Here is a 27,074-nt window from a genome sequence, read left to right on the forward strand (position 1 = left end):
GACCAGGCTGGCCTGGAACTCAGAAATCCACCTGCCTCTGCCTCCCAAGTGCTGGGATTAAAGGCGTGAGCCACCACTGCCCGGCCTATTGTTATTTTCTAAACAAAGATAACATAAACTGCCATCTAGCAATGTGTATATCCAGAGTAGCTCTGCTCTCTGCTTCTCCTCCTTCGGAGAAGCTTCTCTGTATCATGAAGGGTGTGGTTAGTGTGGAAACTCAATAACCATTCAAAGTGCAGAGAGGATCAGCCACAGGTGAGCTATCACACACTCACCCCTGGGATTGTAAGAGCAGAGGTCAGGGGAGACCAGGATGAAACTGCATCTCTTGAACACTACAGGGACTGTTGTGCCTGAGAGCTCACAGCAGTCATGGTTGCTGTACAAGGAGACCTGGACAAAGTCAAGCCAGCCAACATGCCAATGTGGAAGGGGAGGGCTCTAGCTGAAGAGCTGCTGTTGGCAGCTGATGCCTTCTCTGGGAGAGAGTCAGTTTCCTTTTTTCTCTTCTCTTCTCTTCTCTTCTCTTCTCTTCTCTTCTCTTCTCTTCTCTTCTCTTCTCTTCTCTTCTCTTCTCTTCCTTCCTTCCTTCCTTCCTTCCTTCCTTCCTTCCTTCCTTCCTTCCTTCCTTCCTTTCTTTCTTCTCTCTCTCTCTCTCTCTCTCTCTCTCTCTCTCTCTCTCTTTCTTTCTTTCTTTCTTTCTTTTTTTGGTTTTTAGAGACAGGGTTTCTCTGTAGCCCCGGCTGTCCTGGAGCTCACTCTGTAGACCAGGCTGGCCTCGAACTCAGAAATCCGCCTGCCTCTGCCTCCCAAGTGCTGGGATTAAAGGCGTGTGCCACCACTCTGAGCTGGTGTGCTCCCCTCTTCATCAGAGTTTCCAGGAGTCCCAAGGAGGAGAAGATGCCAGTCTGAAAAGTTCTAAGCAGAACCACAAAGAAAATCCTGGCTGATAGTGCTCATGGGGGCTGCAGTCAGGTCTAGGGAGACACACCAGGGGAACTCGGACTGAGCTCTAAAGTCTCTGTCACACAATATACATTGGCATACAGCTTTATGAAGTTCAACTCAGGTCTATGAAACATTGCCCAATTAAAAAAATCCCTTGGCCAGGTGGTGGTGGCGCACGTCTTTAATCCCAGCACTTGGGAGGAAGAGGCAGGTGGATTTCTGAGTTCGAGGCCAGCTTGGTCTACAAAGTGAGTTCCAGGACAGCCAGGGCAACACAGAGAAAACCTGTCTCGAAAAAACAAAACAAAATGAAACATTGCCCAGTAAGCATCCCCTAGGGGGAACTGCCTTAGTGTGCAGAATGGAGTGGCTGTTAACCAGCAAATGTTAAGCGAGTGTTTAGCCTAAGCTGAGGAGTCTTTGAAAATGGTTCCTGTTCAGATTGGGAGCGTGTGTCACTCTTCAGCTAGGAATGGTGAGCCCTCTTATTGTTCCCAGCACATGGGTGGTACCTGCTGTAGCAGATGATCAATAGATGGCGGCAGCACAGGGAGACGGAGATAAGGGGAAATAGAAGTTAATGGTAAGACAGCAAATGCCAGCTCCTCCGTTTGCAGACCTGCCCTCTGGATTCCGCTTTGTCATTGTCTCTCGATGCTGTCTTTAAAAGTTATTCCTTCACAGGCTGGAACTATCAAAGATCATCTCTTGGGGAGAGAAGATGAATAGATGCCCTGAGAGTTCTGGGATCCTGGATAGAAAGGGGGAAACTGAAAGCCAGGGAGGGGTGTATAAGAAGCAGAGAAGAGTCCGTGAAGGTGAACTATAGATATGCTTGTGCTAACTGACTGAGAAACCCTTCCAAATACTCCCATGCCTGTCACCAGGCACAGTAATTCTGGGAGGTGGGACAGAGTCTTTTTTGTTGTTGTTGTTCCTCTAGCCTACCTATGTGTCTGACCCCAGCTGCTCTGGGGAGGTAGCTGTCTCCTTGGTGGTTGCCCACTCTGCCTTGTAGGGTGGGCAACACTGGGCCCAATTCTTCATACCATCTCATGTAAAGTCTCCACTCCAATTCCCAGTCACACTGGTGCTGAGGGCAGCTAAGGCAGGAGGCCCTTCTGCCTCCAGGAGCTGTCCATCACCCATGGCTGACATCATGGTCTAGAGTGCCAGCCCAGGGGCCTCCCTCAGTGTTGTGGCCGTACTCTATTCTACACTATGGTGCTGTCTGCCTGCCAGTATCTGCCTGTGCCATCTCTTCCTTGGGCCTCTCTGATAGCCCAGCACACTTGACTTCCTTTCAATTCTGCCATCTGTAATATACGCCTAGAGGCAGTCTCTACCATCATGCACATGGAATTCCCTGAATACTGAACACCTATGCTTCTGAGTTTTCTCACCACCCCCCAATCCTTAAGGGTTTTCACCATGGAGACTCGGGCTGGTATCTTGGGAATGCGTCTTGGGAAACCTCTGGACCCTTGAGCCCTGGGTGCAGCCTGGTCTCATTGGTGCCTCTTGGCTTCTACACCAACCTTGGCCTTCCATTCTAACAGGATGGCCAGAGGAAGAAATGAGAGGTGACCCAAGAAACACTGCCTGAGGCCTAGAGCCCAGCTGGTCCGACTGATGCCGCCATGCTGCCTGTGGATAGACACTGTTCTCTCTGGCTTAGTAGTTTCTAGACTGTGGAGGACTGAGGATGACCTCCACCTTGGCCAACAAGAGAAGCCTAAATCAAAGGTCCAAGAGAACCAGTTGGATGTCACGGGTCAAGGTTGAGATCAGCCACGTGTGTGTCTAGCAAGTCCAGTAGAGCATAGGGGAGGAATTGTCATGTTTTATGGCTGGAAAGTACTTGACTGAATTCAGTTCTGTACTTCATTATGTGGCTTGTTCCCTAATTGTTCTGAGACAGTGTGTAATTAGGCATTAAACTTTGGGATACTGGTGTGTTTAGCGTGAAAGTCAGAGGCACTGCCCAGAGTGGGTGAGACTTGGCTTGGAGCTGGAGGACCCCACCTATAGCTCGCTGTCACTGGGGTGTAGCTTTATGTCAGACATTAATTTGCTGAGCACATCCTGTGACTTACTGCTGGGTTAAGTCTCACCCTTTCAGCTTTGTGTTGGGCACTATTACAATGTCATGTTACAGGTGAGAGGACTGAGTCAACTCCAGGTGGTATGTGGTGGGGGGGCAGTTCGCCTGGGTAATTCTGACTCTGAAACCCCAGCTCTGGTGGGAGGTGTGGGAGGGATCCTTCATCTGGGCTGTGGGCTGGTCACCCATGATGGTAAATGCTACTTATGTGTCCATCTGTACATCTCTTCTGGCTCTTGACTGTTGGGCTAAAATAAAAAGAACATATGGGTTTAAGTAAACTGCCTCTCTGCATGCTTCCCAAGGAGGATACATATAGAGAGGCAGTCTACTTCAACCCAAAATATGGGAAAACTCACTTACTTTAGGTTCATTTACTCCCTCCCCCATCTCTTTCCCACTTCATTTTGAAGGTGGGTACAGTGAATTTTATTCATGGTATTGAAAAGAGTAGGGCTCCCTAGGCCCCTCCTGTTGTTTTGTGGGTCTGGGATGGAAACTGTGAGGGAGATGCTCAGTGTTGAGGGCTGAGTTGGGATAGGGACTCCTCAGTGGCCTATGGCCTCTCTTCCTCTCATATTCTTGCTGGGGTGGGTGGTCAAGGGCTTCTTAGTCCTTGAAGGCCATGTAGACCATGAGGCCCACCACCCTGTTGCTATAGCCATAGTCATACCAGCAAATGAGCTTTACAAAGTTGTCACTGAGAGCAATGCCAGCCCCAGCATCAAAGGTGGAGGAGTGGGAGATACTCTTGAAGTCTTCAGCATAGCCAAGGGTGCCCTTTAGTGGGTCCTCGAATGCCTGCTTCACCACCTTATTGATGTCATCATATGTGACAGCTTTCTGCAGGTGGCATATCCATTCCATGACAGACACATTTGGGTAGGAACATGGAAGGTCATGCCAGTGAGCTTCCCGTTCAGCTCTGGGATGACCTTGCCTACAGCTTTGGTAGCACCTGTGGATGCAGAGATGATGTTCTGGGCAGCCCCACGGCCATCATGCCACAGCTTTCCAGAGGGGCCCACCCACAGTCTTCTGAGTGGCAGTGTTGGCATGGACTGTGGTCATGGGTCTTCCCATGATGTCAGAGTTGTCACGGATGGCTTTAGCCAGGGGGTTAAATAGTTGGTGGTGCAGGAAGCACTGCTGACAATCTTGAGCGCGTTGTCACACATCTCACGGTTCACGCCCATCCCAAACACTGGGGCATCGGCATTATGGATGGAGATGATAACCTTTTCGGCCCCACCCTTCAAGTGGCTCCATGATGGTAGACTCCACACACACTCAGCACCAGCATCACCCTATTTGATGTTAGCAGGATATCCTTCCTGGAAGACGGGTATGGTCTTCCCGTTGATGACATTTTCAGCCTTGACTGTGCTGTTGAACTTGCCATGGTAGAGTCATACTGGAACATGTAGACCATTTAGACCATGTAGTTGAGGTCATAGGTGGAGTCATATTCATTTTGCCATATAAGAAGGCGGCCCTGGTTACCCAGTGCCTGATATGGCCACATCCATTCACTCCGACCTTTACCATTGTGTCTAAGGGCCAAGGCTGTCAATGCACAAGAAGATGTGGCTGTCTCTGGAAGAGGAAAAAGCAGAGAGCCTCTTTCCTGCTGTTGTCTTCTGTTCTCCCCTCCCTTTTCAGGAGGGGGATTTTCTTCTTCTTCTGATATTCTGACCTCTAGGAGAGTTAGTATTTTCCCAATTGTTATGGAAGATCCCCATCTTAGTCTGCACCTGGGGGTTCCGAATTTCAGAATAATCCCACATCCAAGGTAGAGCTTCAGGTGTAGCAGTGGGTTTGAACACTGCGCAGCAGCAGTCCTCCCTGGCCCACATGACTGCCCTCCCATGTTGCCTCCTGTAAGAGTGCCTGTTCCTTAGGGTAGTTTGAGATGCAGGCTGGCTTAGTGCGAATCTTTCTGATGAATTTTCACTTCTTTGGAAGAATAAAGTGGGCACAAAAGAGAGACAGATCTCTTGGGTTGCATCCAAATGAGAAGAATTTGGAGGCTCTGGCAGAACGCGCCTGGCTGGGTGCAGGGCAAACACACAGCAACGCAAATATGGTGTCTTCCCCCTTTCATCCTGCGAACCTCATGGAGGCCTCCCACGGCCAGGCAGCATCAGGCTTCAGGCAGATGCGGTTGGTGGTGGAAGTGGAGGTTATGCCAGGGGGCTCTTGAGAGAGTGTTGCTGTATGAGCTTCCAGCCTCTGAGATTTGGGGACTGTGACTCGTCTCAGCAGAGTCTCCTAGGCTTATGGGGCTTCTACACTCACGAGTCCACTCTCGTGAAGTTTCTATGCCTTTGTTTCTGCTCCTGTAAGTTGGCATTGATTCAACTTTTCAGCAGACAGGAAGGAGGCCAGTCACGCGCTTGGAGTGTGCAAAGAACCCCCAAAGGTTAAAATAACCCCTCGCAGGTCAGCTGAGATCTTGCAGGCATTGCTGAGATCTTCTGAGGAGGCATTCCCAACTGGGCCGTGTCTGCTTAAAACTGAAGGGAAAGCCTGAGTGAACTTTCTAGCTTCCCTAGTTTGGATTGACTACATTTGGAGGTTGTGGAGCCAAGCATTCCCAGTCTCCCACTGGCTTTGCTGAGGCCTCTGTATTCCAGCCTTACTGGGACTGGTTGTCTCTGTTTTCCAGCCTTACTGGGACTGGTTGTCTAGGTTACCTCTCAGGGACTCGAAGACTGCTTTTGCCAAAGCCACCAGCTCACTCCCGATGCCCATACAGGTACCCAGTGGGTCATCTCTTGGTGTCAGAAAGCCAAAACTCCACCCACAGATTGTGGCAAGCCACTATTTGTTAAGCATCCCCCCACCATGAGGGGCCATGAAGCTGGATCACACATGAGCAGACCATGGCTCATTTCACCCAGTCACCTCTCCCCTGACCTTAGCCTCAGCCTGCTCCTTTCTCCCACAAGTACCCCCAAACCCTACCCTTGGGGAGGCAAGCTGTACACCTGTTCCCCATCTTCACCATTTCCCTCCCATAACCCACCTTGTGAACCCACCTTGTGAATATGCTTTCCATTACAAAACTCACGGTTTCAGTGACTATCCCACTCCGGAGCAGGAGAAACAGGGCTGGCTCAGTAACAACCCCTCTGATGAAGCAGCTCCCACAACGGCAGCCAGCTCCCAGGCATCCTGTCCTGTCATCTCCCCCAACCCCACCTTCTCTCCTCCCTGTAGTTCTGCACACCTTGCCTGCTCCACTGTCTCTGAGAACTTCACACCGGGACTTGGCAAAGGCAGGAGGACAGAGAGAAATGGAGAAAGGAAGGAAGAGAAGGCACTTCTAGTGCCCCCCCCCCCAAATTAAAAGCTACACATTCACCTAGAAGCTCCATGCACTCTCCTAGACTGGTGGTCACCAAGATTGTCACGAGGGGCTCACAGAGCTGGCTGGAGGCCATCCTCCATCGAGGGCTTCCGTGTTAGAAGTCTTCCTTCCTCATACTGAGTGTGAGCTCCTTCCTTATGCTCAGCTGGGCTCTTCAGTTTGCTTCTTATTGCTTCACAGAACACTAATGTCTATCCATGCCCCTGATGTGTTGGAAAGCATAGCATTTCCTCTTCTTCCCTGCCCTGGAACCCAGTCTCCAACATCCCCTCCCCCAGTTCTACTTTCCCTCAACACTTCAGGGTCGACATTGCCTGCCCTACCATAGTCTTTTTGGGATTTTTTTGTTTTTGTTTTTTTTAAAAGATTTATTTATTTATTTTATGTATATGAGCACATTGTAGCTGTCTTCAGACACACCAGAAAAAGGCGTCAGATCATATTACAGATGGTTGTGAGCCACCATGTGGTTGCTGGGAATTGAACTCAGGACCTTTGGAAGAGCAGTCAGTGTTCTTAACCCCTGAGCCATCTCTCCAGCCCTGCCCACCTCGGTCTTACCTTAATTGACACGTGCCCACGAAGCATTATCTACTATTGTCAAGGTCACTGAGACCTCTAAGTGGTCAGATTAGTGGCACCTTCCCTTCTTCCTTGTCCCCATCAACACTGGGTGCAGCTATCCCTTGTGTCCTGTAAAGGCTCTTGGTCCCTGGGCTCCACGTCCTGTTTTTTTTTTTTCTCTCTCTTTCTTGCATACCTTTCTTCTCAGTCTAACCTTGGGCCTGTCTTTCCCCCTCCCCACCTCTAAGCGCTCATGGGGTCTCCCTGTCCATCTGCTCTGGAGCATGTGTCTACCCTCTGCTCTGCGCATCCGATTTGCACCCGACTCTTCCCTGTTGCCTCTTACCCTTGGATGCCCGAAGGTCACAGCAAACACTCCTTGGCCATTCACTTTACCATTCAAACCCAAACCTGTTCTCCCGTGTCATTGCATGGCTCCATGACACCACTTTGTGTAGACAAGGAAGGCCCAGAAGTTGCTGTAGATTTTGTTCTTCCAAGTACTGAGTCTTAGCATGTCCTTCAGGGTTCATCTGTGCGTGATTGCTTGGCTTCGTCTCTCCTACCCCTCGCTTATAGCCTCTTGGTGCCATGCACTTTCTCCACACTCCACTGAGTCCCTTCTCCTCTCTAAACCTCCTTGGTGGCCAGTGTGAACTTTTAAGTCAAATTATGTTGCCTTCTGCCTAAATGCTTCTCGAGCTCCTGTCTAGCCTTTCTGATGCCACCACCCTGTCCTAGGCACCCGCTGCTGCTATACCTGCAGTTGGCCAACTCTTGCTGTATATACTGGTTGCACATCTGCCTAGGCCTGCAGCCCTCTCCCCTGTCCACTGTCTGGAGAAGCCTTCACCGACCCGGACCCATTAGTCTCAGATTTCCTCCAGTCTCTTACCTGCTTTTGTGTGGAGCAGGCATCCTTAATGGATCCTATGTTGAGAAGCATCTCAAGAGAGGAGACTTACCTGGCTAGTTGATCACTGGTAGGGGCGAAATATCCCGGCACCCATGAAGGCTCAACAAGCCTCCAGGGAGTGGAAGAGATAAGCCTTCCTGACCCCTGAGGGGTACAGGCAGGCCATGAGGAGTCATGTTTAAGTCATTTCTAGGGGAGGGGGAGATGTGCCCGGGGGATGTTGGCACAGAGAAGGGAGGGGAGGAAGGTGCCCTGGAGATGCTGAGCAGGTGTGCCTCTGATGGAAGTAAATAGGAAGCCATCCCAGGCCCAGAGTCAGACACCAGCGAAACAGGCAGAAGGATTCATAGCCTGTGCTGGGGTGGAGACGGGGGGCGGGGGCACTACAGAGGCAAAGATCTGGGGGGGAGATAAAGGAGGTGATGGCCCGGGTGTAGCCTTGGGCTTAGCACTAAGAGATGGTGACCAAAGCCCAGTAAGGTCAGTGAGACCCCAGCCACTGGACACGCTGAGCGGTCAGGGCTAAGCTGGACCTCAGCAGGGGTACTTTCAGGGTCTCCTGGACTGGCTTAGAAAAGGTCACCTTACTGTGACTGTGCTGGCTGCCAGGTCAAGGGCTACATCTGGGAAAGGGGACATGTGGTCTCTGAATTTGTTATTGCTCCTTACCTACCCAGACCCCAGCAATGGCAGGAATGACAGTCCAGACTTTGCACAGTGGTGTGGTAGAACGGACTGACCATGGGAATATCCAGAGCTATTTCCAAAACAGCAAAATGTAAACTTTTATTTAGTTTACTAGCTTATTATTTTGCAGTATTAGGGGTTGAATGTAGGACTTTGTACATGCTAAGCAGCTATTCAACCATCAAACTATACTCACAGCCTTCTTTTACCTTAATAATAATAAAAAACTCAAGATAGAGTCTATCTGAGTTTCCCCAGCTGACCTTAAAGTGACTCTGTAGCCCATGTAGGCCTTGAACTTGTGATGCTCCTGTTTCAGCCTCTCTCAGAGAAGAGCTGGGTTTATAAGTCTTTTGCCACCAGGTCCACATCACTAAGCCTGCTGCTTTTTAGCCTTTAGACCTTTTAGCTCCCGTGATTGCTGGCATAGGGAAATCACACCCCAGAGAGAACAGGGTAAGTCAGAGATTGTTGGACAGACACGGAGGACCCCAGTAATGCCCCCTCCCGGTAGTCAGTCGCAGCCTTTGGCTGCTGGTAGGGAGCCCCGAGCTCCTCCACACCTATCCGGGGACACTTACAGCCCTGGTACTTGTCAGTCTCCAACTGCTTTCTGCTGATGGGGCGGGTGCTCGCTCCAGACAGCAGCTGTTCTTGTGCTGGAAATAGCACGGATCTTGCTGAAGGGCTGTCGCCTTTGGGAGAGAAGGGGGCTGCTTGCTGTCAGAGCCCCCAGGGAGCCGTTGCTGTCAGAGTGGGAGAGGAGGGGAAGGGATGTGCTGAAGTGATGGAGACCCTGGGGTTCTGGGTGATTGGAAGCCTGAGGTTTCCTCCCTGTTGTAATTTCCTAGTTGGATGACCTTGGACAAGAGGCCTTGCTGACTGCAGCCTGAATTTCAAGCAAGTCTCATTGGGCTGCTAAGAGAATTAAGACAGCTTAAGGGTCTAGGGGGAGGCTGCCTCACACAGCAGGGTAGGATGGGAATCAGGGGAGGTTGAAACCCTGTCCACCCTCACCCCAATAGGCCATGTTGCTGGTACGTGGGTGGCTTCATTAATAGAGTTGGAGGATTTGCTAATATTTCGCATGGAGGTGCACATGGCTAGTGGTGTTTCTACTAGAGTTCAGTCACTCTACAGTTTTCTTCGGATGCCCTAGGCAGGACAGACTGGTAGGCAGTCTGTGGCAGCTCCCCTTCCTCCTGCTCCTGGCAGCTGTGACGTCTACCAACTCTGTCCTTATTACACAGCACAGGGGGACCTCCCCAGGGCTTCTGGGTTCTTAGATACCACTAGTGTCTGCAACTGGTGGGATGTGCTTAGAAAGAAAAGGCAGTGGCCCCATCTCACACCAATCAGTGGTTTACCCAGGGCCTGGAGTTACGTGACCGCCCCTACCACCCTGGGAAGAAGAGGCCACCCTGGACAGACTGCATGAATAGGGGGAAGCTCTGTGTGTGAATTTGTAAGGAAAGGGATGGTTGGAACAGATTAGCCAGCCAGCTCCAACCTGCTCAGAGGGGCCTCATCTCACAATGCTGGAGCCTTCATGTGGGAGGGAAGGAAAGCCACACCCACCCACCCAGGGCCTCCAGGCTTTCTTCAATTGTCTTCTAGTGGGGTTGCCGCCTGCTGACCGGGCAGTTGGAGCTGGCCAGCCCAGCCCCACAGGGTCCCCGAGGGCACAGGGACAGAGACGGGATGGATGCCGCCTAGAGCCCGCTTCAGGAAGTCAACTGGTGTTGGAGAGGCTGTCAGGCTATTTATACCTGTAGATGCCGATCCCCGTGCCAGGTCTCCTCTCCTCTGAGCCGAGTAGAGATAGTCTTTCCGGAATGGAAAGAAGAGCTGGTGACTCACTTGCTTACAAAGCCTGGGGAGTCTGAGAAGGCGGAGGGATGCTTTGGTGAGATTCCTCATGCACAAGCGAAGCTGGAGCTGTTTATCGGGCAGGAGCGGGAGGGAGGGGGTGTCTGTAACTTAAAAGCAAAGAACGTTTATCAGCAATTTTCAATAGTGAAAGAATCATAATGCCACTGCAGGAAACAACACAGAAAAGGCATTTTAAAAGCTATCTCTATGCCAGAACTCTGAGAGGTCCCAGTAACATCTCACGGCAAGCCATCCCTTCCCCAGGTGCTGTCTCACGTAATTCTCTCTGCAGGTCACAGTCGGGTCCTTACATGTTTTGCCTCTCACTCTCATGTGGGCTTCTTCCCTAACACACAACTATGTGAGCATCCCTTCTGTGGATTCAGAGTGTTCCCAGTTTGCACATCTTCCTCTAGACATGCCCACCAGGCTTCCTGTCACAGGCAGAATCTTGGGGGTGGGGTTGGGGTAGGGTGAGCCCCAGTATGGCAGTGCTTCTTAGAATTATGTGTCATCAGTACATCATTAGTAGAGACCAGGCTGGAACAGCACACCCCCAAAATCAGATCTCCTCAAGGGTAGGAGACAGAAGCAAGAATTGTTAATTTCCTTTTTCCTGATGGCAAAACAGATTTCAGATATAATCATGGGGTGGCTTGGATGACGTGGCCAGCGGTATTTCAGGGGCCTAGGAACTGTGTTATGTGGGAGAGGGAGAATCTGAGAATGGCTCTGCTTTGATTGTATGGCATGACAGAGGCATTCCTAGGCTAGTCTGTCATGGTCTCTAGGAACCCTGAGAGGGACAGTTCCCTGTATGGTGGGCAGGGCCAGGGGTCAAGGTTTCACAAACACTTTTCTTGGGCCTCACCATGTACCCTGGCTGGGCCGGAACTCACAGAGATCCCTCCGCCTCCCATGTGCTAGGATCAAAGTGTGTGCAACCACACCCAGCAATAACACAGTCTTTATACCCGTGGTGCTTAGCAGGGACAGGGCGACCGAGGACATCCGATGCCCAGGCAGAACTTGGCATGGGCCGTAGCCGTCAGGAGGCGGAAGGAGGTTTAGTAAGCTCAGCAGAAGGCAGTGTCACCAGAGCAGATGGTAGAGGAACTTCTGTGTTATTCATCCCTGACTCAGCTCTGCTATCAACCAGCTGAGCGGAGAAAAGAGAGTGTGGCACTCCCTGGGTCTCCCTGTGGTATCTGCTGGCAGCTTCCGTGGCAGGGCAGGGGTGGGGTGAGCACTTCTTACACTCCCTGTGTGTTAAGCTTTCCTGGAAGCGTCAACAGTGTCATGTCAACTGTACAGACTGGATGCTGAGGCTAGAAATGACACAGCTAAAATGGCCATCGTGGTTCATTCATGCCACTGCTATAGAACACACAGACTGTGGTGCTTTTAAGCAATGGAAATTTATTTCTGTTTATTCCCAAATTTACTTCTAGAGTCCAAATTTCAAGGGCGCTCTGCCTCCTGGTTCATAGACAATGTCTTCTTCCCATATCCTCATGTAGTTGAGGGGACAAAGTGTCTCAGTCCCATTTTATTAGGATATTTTATAAAGGCTCGATCTTATAAATATAGGGTGGAAACAACAAAGGACTTACTTCCCAATTCTACCACTTCAGGGCTTGGGATTTTGATTATGGATGCTAGAGGGCCATAGACACCCAAGCTATAGGAGTGGCTAATAAGGAATGTGAGCCCAGTTCTGAAAACCTCCCAGCCTAAGGACCTCTAGACACATGGTACAAGACCGTTCAGAATCGTTCAGTTGCCTATCTGAGTGATGTTGGGGATTCAGGAGAAGGCCAAATAAAGGCTGGCGGGAAAGGGGATGATGGTTGGAGGGAGGAGGGGGGAGGCTGGCTGGTCATCTGGAAGATAGTGTCTTGGTTGAAAGTAAGAGAAAAGAGACATAGAGAGGGGAAGTAACCCTGACAGCTTGTAGACTCTGGAGGTATGTGTACAACTCTCTAGCTCCCTACAGACTCTGAAGCAGTGTTCTCAACCTTCCTAATGCTGCGACCCCTTAATAAAGTTCCTTATGTTATGGTGACCCCTAACCATAAAATTATTTCATTGCTACTTCATAACTCTAACTTTGCTACTGTTACAAATCATAATGTAAATATCTGATCTACAGTATATCCAGAATGTGATCCTGCAAAGGGGTTGAGACCCACAGGTTGAATCTGCTGCTCTAGACTTCTAGTTGTCATTACAACATTTGCGTTTAGAGCTTTTCTTAGCAGTCTAGGTTCATGACTTCACTCAACCTGTGGTTCCAAAGGCTTCAGTGACACCTGCGAGGTCTGGTTGCAAATAAGGTTGCTTGTGGCAAGACATTAGACATTACTTTCCACCATGTGACTGGAAAATCACACGAATCTGAGCCAAGGTCATGGGCTTCTGTGATGGCCCCAAGCTGACCCCTTGTTCTTAGTTGGAGGCAACAGAATGCTTATCAGCTAGTTAAAGGAGACAGGGATTTATCAAGGGCATTCCTAGCTCAGAATCTTTAAGAAAAAATGAAGAAGTGACTGAGCGTATTACTCAGGGTTCTCTAGTGGAACCATGAAATCTAAAATGAATATAGTGAAAGAGTGAATATATAGATAATAAAGAAGGGGATTTATTAGAACATCTTACAAGCTGTGATCCAGCTTGTCCAACAATGGACAGTCCAAGAAACTAGCAGTTGTTCAGTCCTCAAGGCTGGGTGTCTCAGCTGGTCTTCAGTATACATTGGAATCATGAAGCAGACCCTAATGCCAGTGAAGGAACTGACTGCCCGTGAAAGCTAGGGCAAGCAGGCACAGATCTAAAGTTTTCTTCTTCCACACTGTTTACATATGTTGTGTCCTAGTTACGGTTACTATTGCTACGATGAGACACCATGGCCAAAAAGGAAAGGCTTACAGTTCCACAACATAGGCTATCACTGAAGGCAATCAGGACAGGAATTCAAGTAGGGCTGGACCTGGTGGCAAAGAGCTGACAAAGAGGCCGTGGACGAGTGATTACTAAGAACCACACCACACAGTCAATACAATACAAGGCTGCCTTGAAATCTCTTCTGCTGCTTTCATTAATCACAAACTCTTTTTTCTTTCTTTTTTTTTTTTTTTGAGACAGGGTTTCTCTGTATAGCCCTGGCTGTCCTGGAACTCACTCTGTAGACCAGGCTGGTCTCAGAGATCCGCCTGCTTCTGCCTCCCAAGTGCTGGGATTAAAGGTGTGTGCCACCACTGTCTAAATTTAGCTTCAGATGGATATTTTTGGACAAGGGTAGAAAGAAGTCACATTCTTCTCTAAAATATCACAAGAACGGTTTCAGGACACTTAGTAATGTTCTTCTTCTCCAAAGACTCTTGAGCCAGCCATCATAATCTGCATCATTCTCAGAAGCATTGTCTCCCATACTCCTACTGCGATGACCCCATAAGCCCCACTCAAAGCGGTCAACTGCTTTTCTAGTTCAAAGTCTCCAAATATTCCATGGTACCACCACAAACAGTATGGGCATGCTTGTCAGAGCAATACCCCACTCCTGGTATCAACTTCTGTCTTAGTCACTGTTCTATTGCTGTGAAGAAACTCCATGATCAGGGCAGGTCTTATAAAAGAAAGCATTTAATTGGGTTTAATCCATTATCATCATGGAGGAGAGCCTGGTGTGGCATATAGGCAGGTACTGGAACAGTAACGGAACTACATCTTGATACACACACACACATACACGCGCACACACACACACACTCAGAGAGAGAGAGAGAGAGAGAGAGAGAGAGAGAGAGAGAGAGAAGACAGACAGACAGACAGACAGACAGACAGACAGACAGACAGACGTTGGGCTTGTCATGGGCTTTTCAAACCTCAAAGCCCATCTCCAGTAACACACTTCCTCCAACCAGGCTTCATCTCCCAATCCTTCCCATCCTTTCAAATAATACGACTCCTTGGTGACTAAGCATTCAAATATATGGGCCTGTGGAGGCCATTCTTATTCAAATAGCCACATTTCACTCCCTGGACCCCGTAGGCTTGTATCCTTATCATACCTCAAAGTATGCATTCAGTCCAATTTCAAAAGTCCCCATAGTTTTCCACAGCCTGAACATAGTTTAAAAATTCAAAGTTCAAAGTCTCTTTGCATACTCAAGGCAAACTATCACCCCTTATAAAATAGCAATAATAATAATAATAATAATAATAATAATAATAATAATAATAATAATAATAAAATAGCAGATCACATACTTTCATCACAAAATGGCACAGGATATGTATATCACCATTACAAAAAGGGGGAAAGGAGCTCAGTGAGGGAATATTGGAGCAAAGCAAGACTTAAAACCAGCAGGCAAACTCCAAACTCTGCATCTCCATGTCTGACGTCATAGTGCTCTTCAGATCTCCAACTCCACTGCCCCTTCTTGGGCTGGTTTCACACCCTCTCGGCAGCTCTCCTTGGTAGGTACCCCACAACTCTGGAATCTCCAGCATCTTGAGGTCTCCAAGTTAATCCAGGCTTCACCTTCACAGTGTCACACAATGGCCTCTCCAGGCCTCCCTGCCGGGACACCCCTGACACATGCCTGGCCTCAGCAGGTTTCCTTAGCTATGGCCTCTCCAGGCTTCCCTGCCGGGACACCCCTGACACAAGCCTGGCCTCAGCAGGTTTCCTTAGCTATGGAGGGAGGTTTCACAAGCCCCTTTTATATATCCTTGACTCTAAAGCCAGAGCCACATGCCTGGAGCTGCCGCGTTCTACAGCTTAATGGGGCTGGAACTTGGCAACTTCCTTCAGTTACATTCACATCAGATTTCTGATATTGGTCGCTTCCTCCCTGTCAAGCTTGTCTTTCCTTTCCACAAGCTGGAAGTTTAGCTGGTGAGGTCTTTCTTTGAGGTCACCACTCCCTTTGTTCCATTTAGCATCAGGCTTTTCTTTAAACCTGTACTGAGCTCCATTACACTTCTAGATGCTCCTTTACTCCTCAAACTGTACATTTTATATTAGAGTGAAATGTGGCTCATATATTTGAATGCTTAGTCACCAGGGAGTGGTATTATTTGAAAGGATTAGAAGGATTGGGAGATGAAGCCTGGTTGGAGGAAGTGTGTTACAGGAGATGAGCTTTAAGGTATCGAAAGCCCATGACAAGCCCAAAGTGTTCTCTCTCTCTCTCTCTCTCTCTCTCTCTCTCTGTGTTTGTGTGTGTGTGTGTGTGTGTGTGTTGGTGCTCCAGTACCTGCCTGTATGCCACCGGACTCTCCACCATGATGATAATGGATTAAATCTCTAGAACTGTTAACAAGTCCCCAATTAAATGCAATCTTTTATAAGAGCCACCTTGATCATGGTGCCTCTTCATAGCAGTAGAGTAGTGATAAAGACAGACTAGAAGGTGTAGTCCAGATTAAAGGTGGCTCTTCCTACCTCAAAAGATCCAGATTAAAAGTGGGTCCTCTGATATCAAATGATCTAATAAAGAAAAAACCTCTCACAGGTATACCCAGCTACTTGGATTTTATTTAATTCCAGATATAGTCAGGTTGACAACCAAGACTAGCCATTGCACTGAATACTGGCGTGGTGAAATGGGGCCATGATGTAAGCTGCTGTCTGTGATGTAATCACAAAGTTGTTGCCATGATTGTTGTTACTGAGAACCATGCCACCACCATCGGCCCCACTTCCCTTTTTATGCTTCTCAAAGAGTAACTTGGAATCAGTCTCTTGAGAATGTTTCTGATTGGTTGGACCTAAATTGTTTCCAGGGCCTTAACCTCAAAGGAGTCTGGGAAATGTAGTCTTTAGTATGCCGTTTTAGCAGTGTAGATGAGAAAGAATTAACAAGGACATAGTCTCTCCATTTGAGATGCTCACCATTTGGAAGGGCCATAGGTACAGTGACAGATTATGATGTGATATCTTATTTGTTCTAATTAAGACATAGTGTATAGAGCCCAGGGAGAGGAACCACATGAGAGCTCCCGAAGGCATAGGCCTTTGACCTAGGTTCTGAAGTTGAGTTTGCAAGTGAGAGAGGCAGAGAAGGCTTCAGAAACAAGAGGGAAACATAGAGGGAGGGTGAGTTTGATATTACAGAGATCCTCAATTCTCAGTTCTTATGAATTCTCACCTAATTCTTTTAGGATAAAGATGCAGAGCTGGTTGATCTTGGAAATAGGTGACAACTCATTGTACAGAACGTATTTTGGCCTCATTTTAGTGGGCAAGCATCTAACCACTGAGCTACTCCTCCAGCCCATGTTTTACAATCTTTCCATCAGTGTATGCATGTCGATGGCATCAGATTGGTACTGTGGTGACTGCCACCGTGGTTGGGAAGGTCCTAGGACATGCTTCAAGGATGCCTGCGTTCCCAGTTCCGCCTCCATGATGGCCCTAGGTGCCTCTCCCACTCTGGTTCTTGAGGGTTACTTGTCAAGAGACCACTGAGCCCCACAGTTAGCATGTCAGGCTCTGAGGCTGTCTTGCGATCCAACAGTCAGTCCTGGCTGAAGAACCACGTGGGAGTGGAAGAGGCCATGAGGAAAGGAGCACCCGGCTTCTGCCCAGGGAGAGAACTCCTGACTCCAGGGCTGTGGGTACCCCAGCTGTTCTGGTAGGCAGATGGGGCACATCACAGACAGCACTGAGCGAACATGAGCAGTAAGGGAACAGATGGAGGACGGAAATGTTTTGTCAATGGAAAAAAAAAGATCGGTGGCAGCCTGAACTTTGCCTGTGGCTGTGTCACAGGACATTGTCCTAGGAAGGCAAAAAGGGCAAGAAAGGATGAGACAACCCTCTGCCTGCCTCCCAGACTGGCTGCCAGGCAGTGCTGATCTCCATCTCTGCCTGCTCGGAGCTCAGAGAGGCTGCCTTGTCTCCCCCTTTACACCCACTCACTGGCAATGAACCCCGTGCCTGCCCTTCAGTGGTGGCCAAAGTGGTCTTTGTTCCTCTACATGCGTATAGTGTAGTGGGGTTGCCCTGCCTAGAGCCAGCCCCCATCTGGGTTCTGCCATAGGGTGGGTTAGTTTGTTTTCTTTGTTGGACTCGGGCCCTTGGCTGGTCCTAGAAAACCTGGTCTGTTTTCTCTGTGTCACCTCTGTCCCTGTCGCTTCTCAGGTACTTCGAGTTTTACAAGGAGCCTTTAGAATTTAACTCCACGAGATGCCTGGAACTGAGGCAGGAGATCCTGGAGGTGAAGGTGCTATCCATGTGAGTGAGGCTGGGCTGGGTGTGGGTGGAGGCTGCATGTGGAGGTGGGGTGGGGCGGGCAGACCCCAGAACCGAAGGAAATAAGACACACAAGGCAGACTTCATAGACTGAAAGTGAACTCTTCCATGGGCGCTAGAAAGGCCTGGGAGATGTTTTAGAACAAAGGCCACTTCTGCTGGCTGAGCCTTGAAGTCCCCAGCTCAGTTACCAGCCTCCTTGATTATCATCACTGGGCTTCTTTTGTTCAGGAGAAACTCAAGAATCCAGGATGTGCCCACTTGAAATTCAGTCTCTTGTCCTGTAGGGCTAAGCCTTGCCCACTTGATGTCTTTTACAATTTTAATTTCTTCGTTGTTTTGTTAATTAAGTGATAACAAAACCCAAGTGTTGAAAAATGGACTATGGCAAAGTGGCCTCGCCTCTCAGACGCCAGGCAGGCACTCCTGAGGGGCCAGTGTGTCCGTCCATTGTGTCCATGCACACACAACAGCTGTGTGTGGAGATTCCTTAAATACATTTTCATGTGAGTGGCCAAGAAGCATCCCTTACTCCATCCCACCCCACAGCCCATCCCCGCAGTGCTCCCAGAGCCAGTGGAGGAGGACCCAAGCCTCTTACTGGGTGCTCCCTTGAGTCTTTCCTCCCTTGTTATGACATTCACGAACCCAGCAGGCCAGCCTAGAGAGGTCCGGATTATATTATATAATTGTTTCAGGCGCTGGTTCTGTTTAGAAACAGCTACATCTGGACATGGACAAAATAAAATGTATACAGAGGTAATGTTGGGTGGCTTAGATGGACTCATGACCCCCCAACATAATCTCAAAGACTCTTCCCATGGCTGGTAGCCAGAAGCCAGGTAGTGTGTGTCAGGCAGTGTGAGCCAGGCAGTGTGAGTCAGGCAGTGTGTGTCAGGTAGTGTGAGCCAGGTAGTGTGAGTCAGGCAGGTGAGCCAGGCAGTGTGAGCCAGGCAGTGTGAGTCAGGTAGTGTGAGTCAGGTAGTGTGAGTCAGGCAGTGTGAGTCAGGTAGTGTGAGTCAGGTAGTGTGAGTCAGGCAGTGTGAGTCAGGCAGTGAGAGTCTGGCAGTGTGAGTCAGGCAGTGTGAGTCAGGCAGTGTGAGTCAGGCAGTGTGAGTCAGGCAGTGTGAGTCAGGCAGTGGTGTGTCATGAGGGAGGTATAGGCTTTGTGTTCAGGCAGATCAGGGACCAAAAGTTGATTCTGGGCCCTGCTAGTAATTATCGGGCAAATGACTTAATTTCTCTGAGCCTCCCCTAACTTATAAAATGGAGATGGCGTTACCCACCTCTTAGGTGTTGCTGCCAACTAGTGGAAATAGTTTGTACAATGGAGAGCAGGCATTGCCTAGGGTGGGAGTGGTGCACATCAACACTCCGTAGGTATGGATATTCCACTCTCTTTTCTCTCATTTCTTTCTTCTATAAAGTCAGCAACAGTGGTTTCTCTGAGTTATACACATAATCTGCCAGTGAACCTACCATCACTATAATGAATATATAATAAGATAATAACCCAGAAGTGAGCAGTCCCACTGTCTTGGGGGTTGTGTTGAGATAGCATGCCATGACAAAGCAACATGAGGTAGGCAGAGCAAAGCCGATGTCTTCATGACCAAGCAGGAAGAGAGAGAGACCAGGTTCCCACCAGCACTGTCAAAGGCCAGTCCCAATGACCCTGAGACCTCCCGCATGGCCTTACCTCTTAAAGGACCCACAACCTCCCACTAGCATCACACTGAGAATCAGCCTTCATCGCACGGGCCTTTGGGTGTATAGACTCCACATGCGTATGCACTGCTGCTGCTGCAAGTCCCATGAGTAAGGCCTTGGGAGAGTTCAGTGGATTGTCTGTCACGGTCATGTCCCTCTAATGATCAGCAATCTGAGTGCCTTTCTAGAGATGAATAAAGCCTGCCTCCTGTGAAGTCTACTTTGCACTGAGATGAGCATACAGCTCTGTGGTCCCAGCTCTCGGGGAGTCCATAGCCCAGCGGGGAAACAGACAGGACTAACTTCGGAGACTAATTCTTTGGGTGATAGGGAACTTGACCTAGGGTGGGTGAAGTCAGGCAAGGGCTTGCTGATGAAGGGCAGATAAGGCTCTTGTCTGTGGGGGTGATAGTAATTAGGTCAAGAAGATTCTAAATGGGACAGTTGGTGTGAGCCCTTGAGACAGGAAGGTCCCTGCTGTGTCCTGGCTCTGAAGGTCCAGAGCAGCTTGCAGGTCAGCATGTGAGGGGGAAAATGGAAGCTATGGTACCAGAGGATCCATGATGCACCCATGTCTTTTTCTGGGGACTGTGGAACCCTGTGGACAGGATTTGGGGCAGTACACAGGAGTGTGGTTTAATAGATGTTGTGGAATTATATGACAGGAGTTATGTGACAGAGCCTACTCAGACCTCAGCTGGGAGCTGAAGGTTCCTGTTTATCATCTCTCAGAATGAAGGCCCTCACATGTTTGACTGGGATCCCTAGGGAACCCCTGTTGGCATTGTTCCTCAGACAAGAACAATGAATGTTCAAAAGAAAAGCAGTTAAGCTTTAAATTAGAAAACATAATTTCTTCATGGATACTTCAGGGTCCGGACCGAAGTGCAGAGTAAGCACATACACTGGCTGTCTTCTGTATGTTGTTGGTGATCTCTCCATCACGGAAGCATTATCAAGCCACTTCATTTTTTTCTATTTTTTGGGTGTGTGTGTGTGTGTATGTGTGTACACATGCATGCGTGCATGTTTTCGGGGGGAGGGCGAGGGCGGGCGAGGCTAATGCACCTGCATGTGTAGGCGAAATGTTGATGTTAAGGCTCATCCCCCATCACTCCTCCATCTTATTCATTGAGACAGGCTCTCTCAGTCAAACCCAGAGCTCACTGATATGGCTGGTCTTGCTAGCCAACTTGCTATAGAGTCTTAGCTTTCTGGGGCTGGAATTATAGGCAAGCCACCTGTCTACCTGCACTTTGAGTGAGCTCTGGGGATCCGAAACCCAGTCCTCATGCTTGCATGCCAAGTGCTTATACCACCAGGCCATCTCCTTGGCTCCAGGTGAGTCTTTTATTTCCTCCATGTTCTGGAGGCAGGATGATCAAGAGGTGTCATGGGCCTCTCTTCCTGGCTTGCTCACAACCGTCCTCTCACCACGTCCTCACACAGCTGCCCCTTGGTTTACATCTGTGTCTTACTCTCTTCTTATAAGAGCACCTGCCATGGCCTAGGGCCCACCCTAGTGGCTTCATTTTCTCCTGGCTTTTTGTTTATTTTGTTTTGTTTTAAAGACCACTTCTCCAAATACTGTCACACTGAGGTTAGGAATCCCACATATGAATTCTGGGGAGACACAATTCAGCCAATAAGAGTTGCCGTTACAGCCGATATTTAGAGACCAGCTGAGAAATTACCAAGACATTTAGATTTGAAGCCATAGACAAATACTGCAGGGTGCGAAGAGCCATCTCAGACTTCCCAATAGCTGCGACCATGCTAGCCCCTGGTTGCGGACTCATTTTGGTGGGGTTTGGATCTTTCCACAGGTTGCCATGGGTTCTTCTCTCTGTCTTCAGAATACCTTGTCTCGTTCCTCAGGATGGACTCCTGGGATGACCGGCAGTTCTAGCGGTTGGCCTCAGGCCCAATCAGTCTTCCATAGACTGTTTCTTCCATGGCAGCTGTTCTGTCCGGGGACTTGAGTTGTGGAAGTATAGCAGAGTCAAGGCAAATCACAAGTGAAGGCAAGACTGGGCCATTCACAGGGAATGGGCTGTGTCAGTCTGTGGGGAAACAGGGAATAGCAAGCCTGGTGCCTCCCTCCCTGAATTTCCAAGCTGAGGGGCTGTGGGTCCTCCATGGGAGATATTGGAGAGTCAGAGGCCGGCTGATGTCTGGGTCATCTGGGTACTCTCAGTCTTTGCTCTGCTCCAGCCTAGTCCCGTGACCTGGATCACTGCAGGACTGACCTAAGTAACAGGGAAGAGGTCACATTCCATCTGTGGATGGATGCACATACTGTCCCTTTTGGGCACACAGAGTGTCAGCTGGTATTTTGTCTGAGGACACAGGGAGATGTGTGATCCCCGAGGGAGTAATTTTGATCCAAAATTTCTCAAATCAATGGTAAAAATCAGTCAGCCAGAAAACGCCCACACGGAAAGCACCCTGCTTCCTGACAGCTTCAGAGGCACCAGGGATCCGATTCTTCTGTGGTTATTTGCCGTGACAATGTCTGTTGCTGATTCTTGTCCGCATTATTTATGTTTGATCCTAGTCCTCTGAGTGTCTGTTTTTGTTTTTTTTTTTTTAAGTAAACTGCTGCTTCATGTTCACACCCACACGTGGTTCACGGCCTCACCTCTCTGGCTTCGTTTCCTATCCATGTGTTGCTGAGCTTAGTGCAGAGTCCAGCCATGAGGCTAAAAAGAGCAGCCCGGAGCCAGGGCCACCAGCAAATGCCCCACTCTGGGCTGGGAGGTCCTTCATGTCCCTCAAAGCTCAGATCCAGAATGGTTTTTCAAAAGGCTGTGTCCTCTGCCAGGTGGGGGGATCCGTGAAGTCAAGCCCTGAGCCCAGGTATCTCCGGGATTAGACACTGCATGGGCTCAGGATGTAGGGTACAGGGAACACATGAGTGGTGAAAGAGGAGGAGATTGGGGTGCAGACATCATAGGCCCTGGAAGACACGGGACAACAAGGGAGGGCAGCGAGGCTCTCTGTGTGATGATGTAAATCCCAAAAGCGTATAGCACCAACAATCCAGAGCTTGCCCCAGCCTTCTCAGCCTAGCTCCTTTGGACTCTCAGCTATTTCTCATGGCTGGCATGCTATCCTTCTGAGGGATGCTCGAATGCGGCTGGCGAGTTGCTCACTTCCCCCCTCCTTCATAGATCTTCTGCTTTGACAGGTAAGGATTCTACCTTTCTCCTTCCGGCCCAACTCCCTCCTCACCTTGTCCCAGCTTAAGGACACCGTGGTTTGGCTGTGGTTTAGTCCCAGGAGTTCATGTGCTGGGTCATCTGGGTACTTTGAGAGATGGTGGGACTTTGAGAAGTGGGGCCTAGAGGGAGGCAGCTAGATCCTTAGGGGTAATGTAGCCCCAGAGCTAGAGGGGCGGGGCAGGAAGGTCTCTGGATCTCCTCTGGCTGGAGAGTCTAGCTGAAATGGTGAGCTCCAGGTCCAGTGATAGCCCCTGTCCCCATAAACTAAGGTAGAATGTCACTGAGGAAGATACCTGACAATGACTTCTGATCTCCACACAAATGCACACACGTATGCCTGTGCATCTGAATGTGTGTGTGCAGGTACACAGGATCACTACACTACAGTACACTACACACACACACACACACACACACACACACACACACACACACACTCCAGCATGCACGCTCCAATATACTATGCTATATACACACATACACACACACACACACACACACACACACACACGAGCACACACACTGTTTCATGTGTGCACATGCACATACATGCACATGCATGGACACACACATAGGGTCTGGGGTTGCTATACAAGATTAATCCTGACTCCGAACTATCTTCAGCTCGCTGCCATGCCCCTCGGCAGTTCTGACGCCCTCGCCAGAAAGCGAAGCAGTGGTGCCATCTGATCTTAGAACTCTCAGTTTCTAAACTCTGAACTAAACAGACGTTTCCTTTGTAAGTGCCCAGCTTCAGGAGTTTTGTCTTAACACTAGAAAACAAACGGCTCTAAGATATATTGCTTAGTTCTAGCTCTTCTATGGATGCGTTACCTTAGTAAGCTGGGTTTTTTTCTTCTATCAACTACAGTGTCTCTAGACTCTGCCACAAAAGACAAGGCTGTTGGCATTATCCCTGCTCTTCAAGGTTAGAACCACTTCTGGTTAGAGTCCAGAGCTGATTTGTGTTTCTCCTTACTTCTGTCTGTTCTCGAGTCAAGTCCCAGGAAGCAGTGGATGAGAGAGAAGGGCTTGAGTCCCTTCATGCTTACCTGATCTCTCGTCCCCTTTCTTCCCCCTCCCTCTCCCTTTCTCCCTTTCTCTCCCCTCCCCTCCTCCCCCGCTCTCTCTGAGGGTGGTTGTAGATGTCCGGTGTCTTCTTTGATTGCCTCCCCACCTATGTCTTTTGGAGATAGGGTCTGGGCATCTTTTAATTCTGCCATTTTTCTTTTGCCCCTTTGCTTCTCCATCCTGATACAATTCCTCAGTGTCGTCTTCCAGCTCTTCTAGTGCACTCTCTCCAGAGCTTTGCCCTTACAGCGTCCTTGTCTATGGCAGTGGTATTGTACTGGACATCTCTGGGACATCGCGGATGTCTGCTTTACAGTAGTTTTCTCTGTGGTCATTTAATCTGGTAGTTTATCTTGTTCTGTCCCCTCCAGGGATATTCAGTTACCCTTGGTTGTTCACATTAGAAGCTGCTAGTTCCATGTCGGAAGATCTTTGAAATGAATGAGCAAAATGCTCCTGTCTTTAACAGGGAACGCCGTGGACTTTAGAAAGGAACGGATGGTTTGATTTCTCCACTTCATTGGACATCAAACATCGGGTTGGGGAAGTTTCAGGGCATGAGTTGGACTGAATGGCTTCATTTCTTTGCTTTCTCTTCAGTCCCGGGGAGCAGGGAAGGGTTCACCCCAAGACCTCATGCAGGACAGGTATGTTCTCTAACACCAAGCTCTGGTCCCAGCTCTGATGGCTCACAGCCATTTACTGATTTTCATTTTTAGGGCCATGCCTCTGTCCACTGCTCCTCGTTTTAGAATTTTGGGAAGGGGGTGCTTTGTAACCCTTGACTCACTCACTTCTCATTCTGTGGGCCTGTTGAGAGTGTTCTTCCACAGAGACAGCCGTCCCTGTCACATTTTTATTTTTTTTTTTATTTTTTTTTTATCCTGGCAGGTTTGAACAATTTGTTTTTCTTCTGGGATGTTGGCCATGAGAGAAAGGGGAGATGATCTGGGTCAGCCCTTCATCTTTAAGGTGAAAGTGTTCTGCATCTGTATAGATAGTGGATTTTTATGCACGTGACTCCATTTGCTCTCCCCAGCAACCTCAGAGGGGAGCAGGGCTGAGCATGGGAGAGCCATCTCCAAGGCAGAGCCACTGAGTGTCCTGAGAGATTCAGTGACTTACCCGGGTCACATTGTGAGTTGGGGAGGGAGCCAGGATTCAAGGCTTGGTGTCTAGCCTTGGCTTTGGCCCAGGATGTGACAAGGGTAAGGGAAACACCCAGAGTAAGGTCTGGATCTTGGGTAAGGTCAAGCTTTGGGCCCCTGGCCCGGAGCATTGGCAGTGCTGCATTTCTCTGACGTGTTTGATTCAGTTGCCAATCCTGTTCTAGGAGGCTGTGAAGTGCAGGGAGGTAAGGGGAGAGGAACAGTGGGTGAACCAGGGTGCTGCTGTGTGATGCATCTACTTTCTGATATCCTGTGGGCCGAGGGGTGCCAGGCTGCTGCCGGAGATTTGGGAAAGCTGCAAGAAAGGCTTGCTTTAGGCAGGAAGAGGGGGCTCCTTTAACTACAGGCATGCTCCTGCGGAAGGGCCTTTGTTCTCAGTCTAACTGAACTACACCCCCCGCCCCCCATAGCAGTGTGGCTCACGTACACATTATTTCAAGATTCTGTACAAGACTTCTCTTTTCAAGAAACTTACGGCCAACCACATGGCGGCGGTCACTTCCCTAGTTCTTGGCTCTGCTTTTCTTCCTCTTCCAGACAAGGCAGTCTGTGCTTCTTTGAACCGTGTCTTCCGTGTTGTCCTGGGATCTCCATGCAAGCAGGGAGATGCTGGGTCTACTCCTGTATTTTCACACCTGGCCAAGTAGAGGCGTTCAATAAGTAGACTTGATCTGAGCTCTGGTTCACCAACGAACTCATCCTTCAGGTGTGATACTCAACAAGTCCCTTCCAGACGCTTGTTGGGCACCTCAGGACTGAGTGAGCGAGGAGCTCAGGCTGATGTAACGGTGAAGTTATAATTGGTAAGGTTATCATCCTTTGTGGGCTTCAGTGTAAGGGAGAGTCGCCTCTTAAGACACTGTCCCCTTTCCTGAGGGTGCTTGGGAGCATACTGGTGCAGAGATGTTTAAAGCCAGCATCATAAGGCCTGGAGCTGTTCAGAAGAGAGCCTCAGTCTCTCTCCTCTTCCTGACCTCCTTGGGGAGGGAACTCCATGGTTGCGAGCCCAGTGCTCTGTGCAGCACAGGGCTGGGCGGGCATTTCGATGTGGATGTGGGCTTGTTTCCTTTACAGACTGGTTCCTGAGAGAACGGTGAGCCTTTGAGGGAAAGCACGACTTGCTTGAGCTGAAAGTGGTTAAGACGTGCAGATACGGACTGAAGGTGGATTTTCAGGGACTGTGTGGGTGCAGCCTGACCTTCTCCTCTGTCCTGTTTACTGCTCCCACAGGGTGAAGCAGTCCGAGCTGTTTGAAAGGTGGAAGAGCCTCCAGATATGCAAGTGGGCCATGGACACTGCAGAAGCCAACCTCTTCAAGTATGTCTCATCATTGTCATCTGCCCTCCCTCCTTGTGGTGCGGGTCCCCCACTGCCACCTCTTCAGGTGCCCATTATCCTGTTACACCTAGTTCTCAGTGGGCATCTGCCTGGAGCTGGACCCTAGGGGCTTAGGGATGTGAGCAGTGGCCGAGTCGGCACGTGGCCAGCTAGTGTCCACCATTCTTGGCGGTGGCCCTGTGGCCCTTGCTGCTGCCGTGCCTGGTTGGGCCATAACCTCCATCTCAGGCTGATATAGACCAAGTGAGGCCCTTGCCTAAGGCCCCGCCATAGCTAGCCCTTACAATCTCTTTGTCCCGACCTCCCTGTCCTGGGACAGTGACTTTACCCACCTTGGAGTCCCGTGTTTCTGCCTGATGTCTGGGCCTGGCCGTTGATGTTTCTTAATTACTCTCTAACCACAATTAACAGGCAGCAAGAGGGGCAGTAACTGAGTTTTCCAGGCCCTTTTGTGGAAGCCAAACAGACGGGAGGCATCCAAAAATGCTTGTTTGTTAACGATGGGCTTTGGGGTTTTCTCCGTTGCTAGTCTCCTGCCAGCTTGTGGTATCACTCCAGGGCAGGTAGACCTTACACTAAGAAATTGATGTGGTCCTGGCAACTTGTGTCTAAACTGGGCTTCAGCCATTCAGGGTCAAGTTTAAACGAACTGGGGAGTTGTTGACACGAAGGGATCTTGCACTGTAGGCTGTAGAAAGTAGGTGTCACTAAGCATTTCTATTTCCCTTATCAATACCTTCAGTTTGTGGTAATTCCAGACCAGGAAGTCTCCTCTCCCCTTCTCCCCTTTTCCTTCCCCTCCCCTCTCTTCTCCTTCCCCCTCCTTTCTCC

At 49.5% G+C, this 27,074-nt stretch overlaps 1 protein-coding gene across 7 annotated transcripts in view; it reads left to right on the forward strand.

Moving 5' to 3' along the window:
- The window catches only part of St8sia5 (ST8 alpha-N-acetyl-neuraminide alpha-2,8-sialyltransferase 5), a 68,488-nt gene that overhangs the window by 26,964 nt on the left and 14,450 nt on the right, over nt 1-27,074 (forward strand). For 6 of the 7 annotated variants that reach the window (XM_031366082.1, XM_031366083.1, XM_031366087.1 and 3 more), the window contains 2 exons: nt 17,621-17,713; nt 26,136-26,222. In XM_031366082.1, coding sequence (XP_031221942.1) covers nt 17,621-17,713; nt 26,136-26,222 — 180 coding nt within the window. The remainder of the gene's footprint in view (nt 1-17,620; nt 17,714-26,135; nt 26,223-27,074) is intronic. The other variant, XM_031366084.1, reaches the window with a different exon arrangement.

Source organism: Mastomys coucha, unplaced genomic scaffold, assembly GCF_008632895.1.
Source record: "Mastomys coucha isolate ucsf_1 unplaced genomic scaffold, UCSF_Mcou_1 pScaffold13, whole genome shotgun sequence".
NCBI classification, from domain to species: Eukaryota; Metazoa; Chordata; class Mammalia; order Rodentia; family Muridae; genus Mastomys; species Mastomys coucha.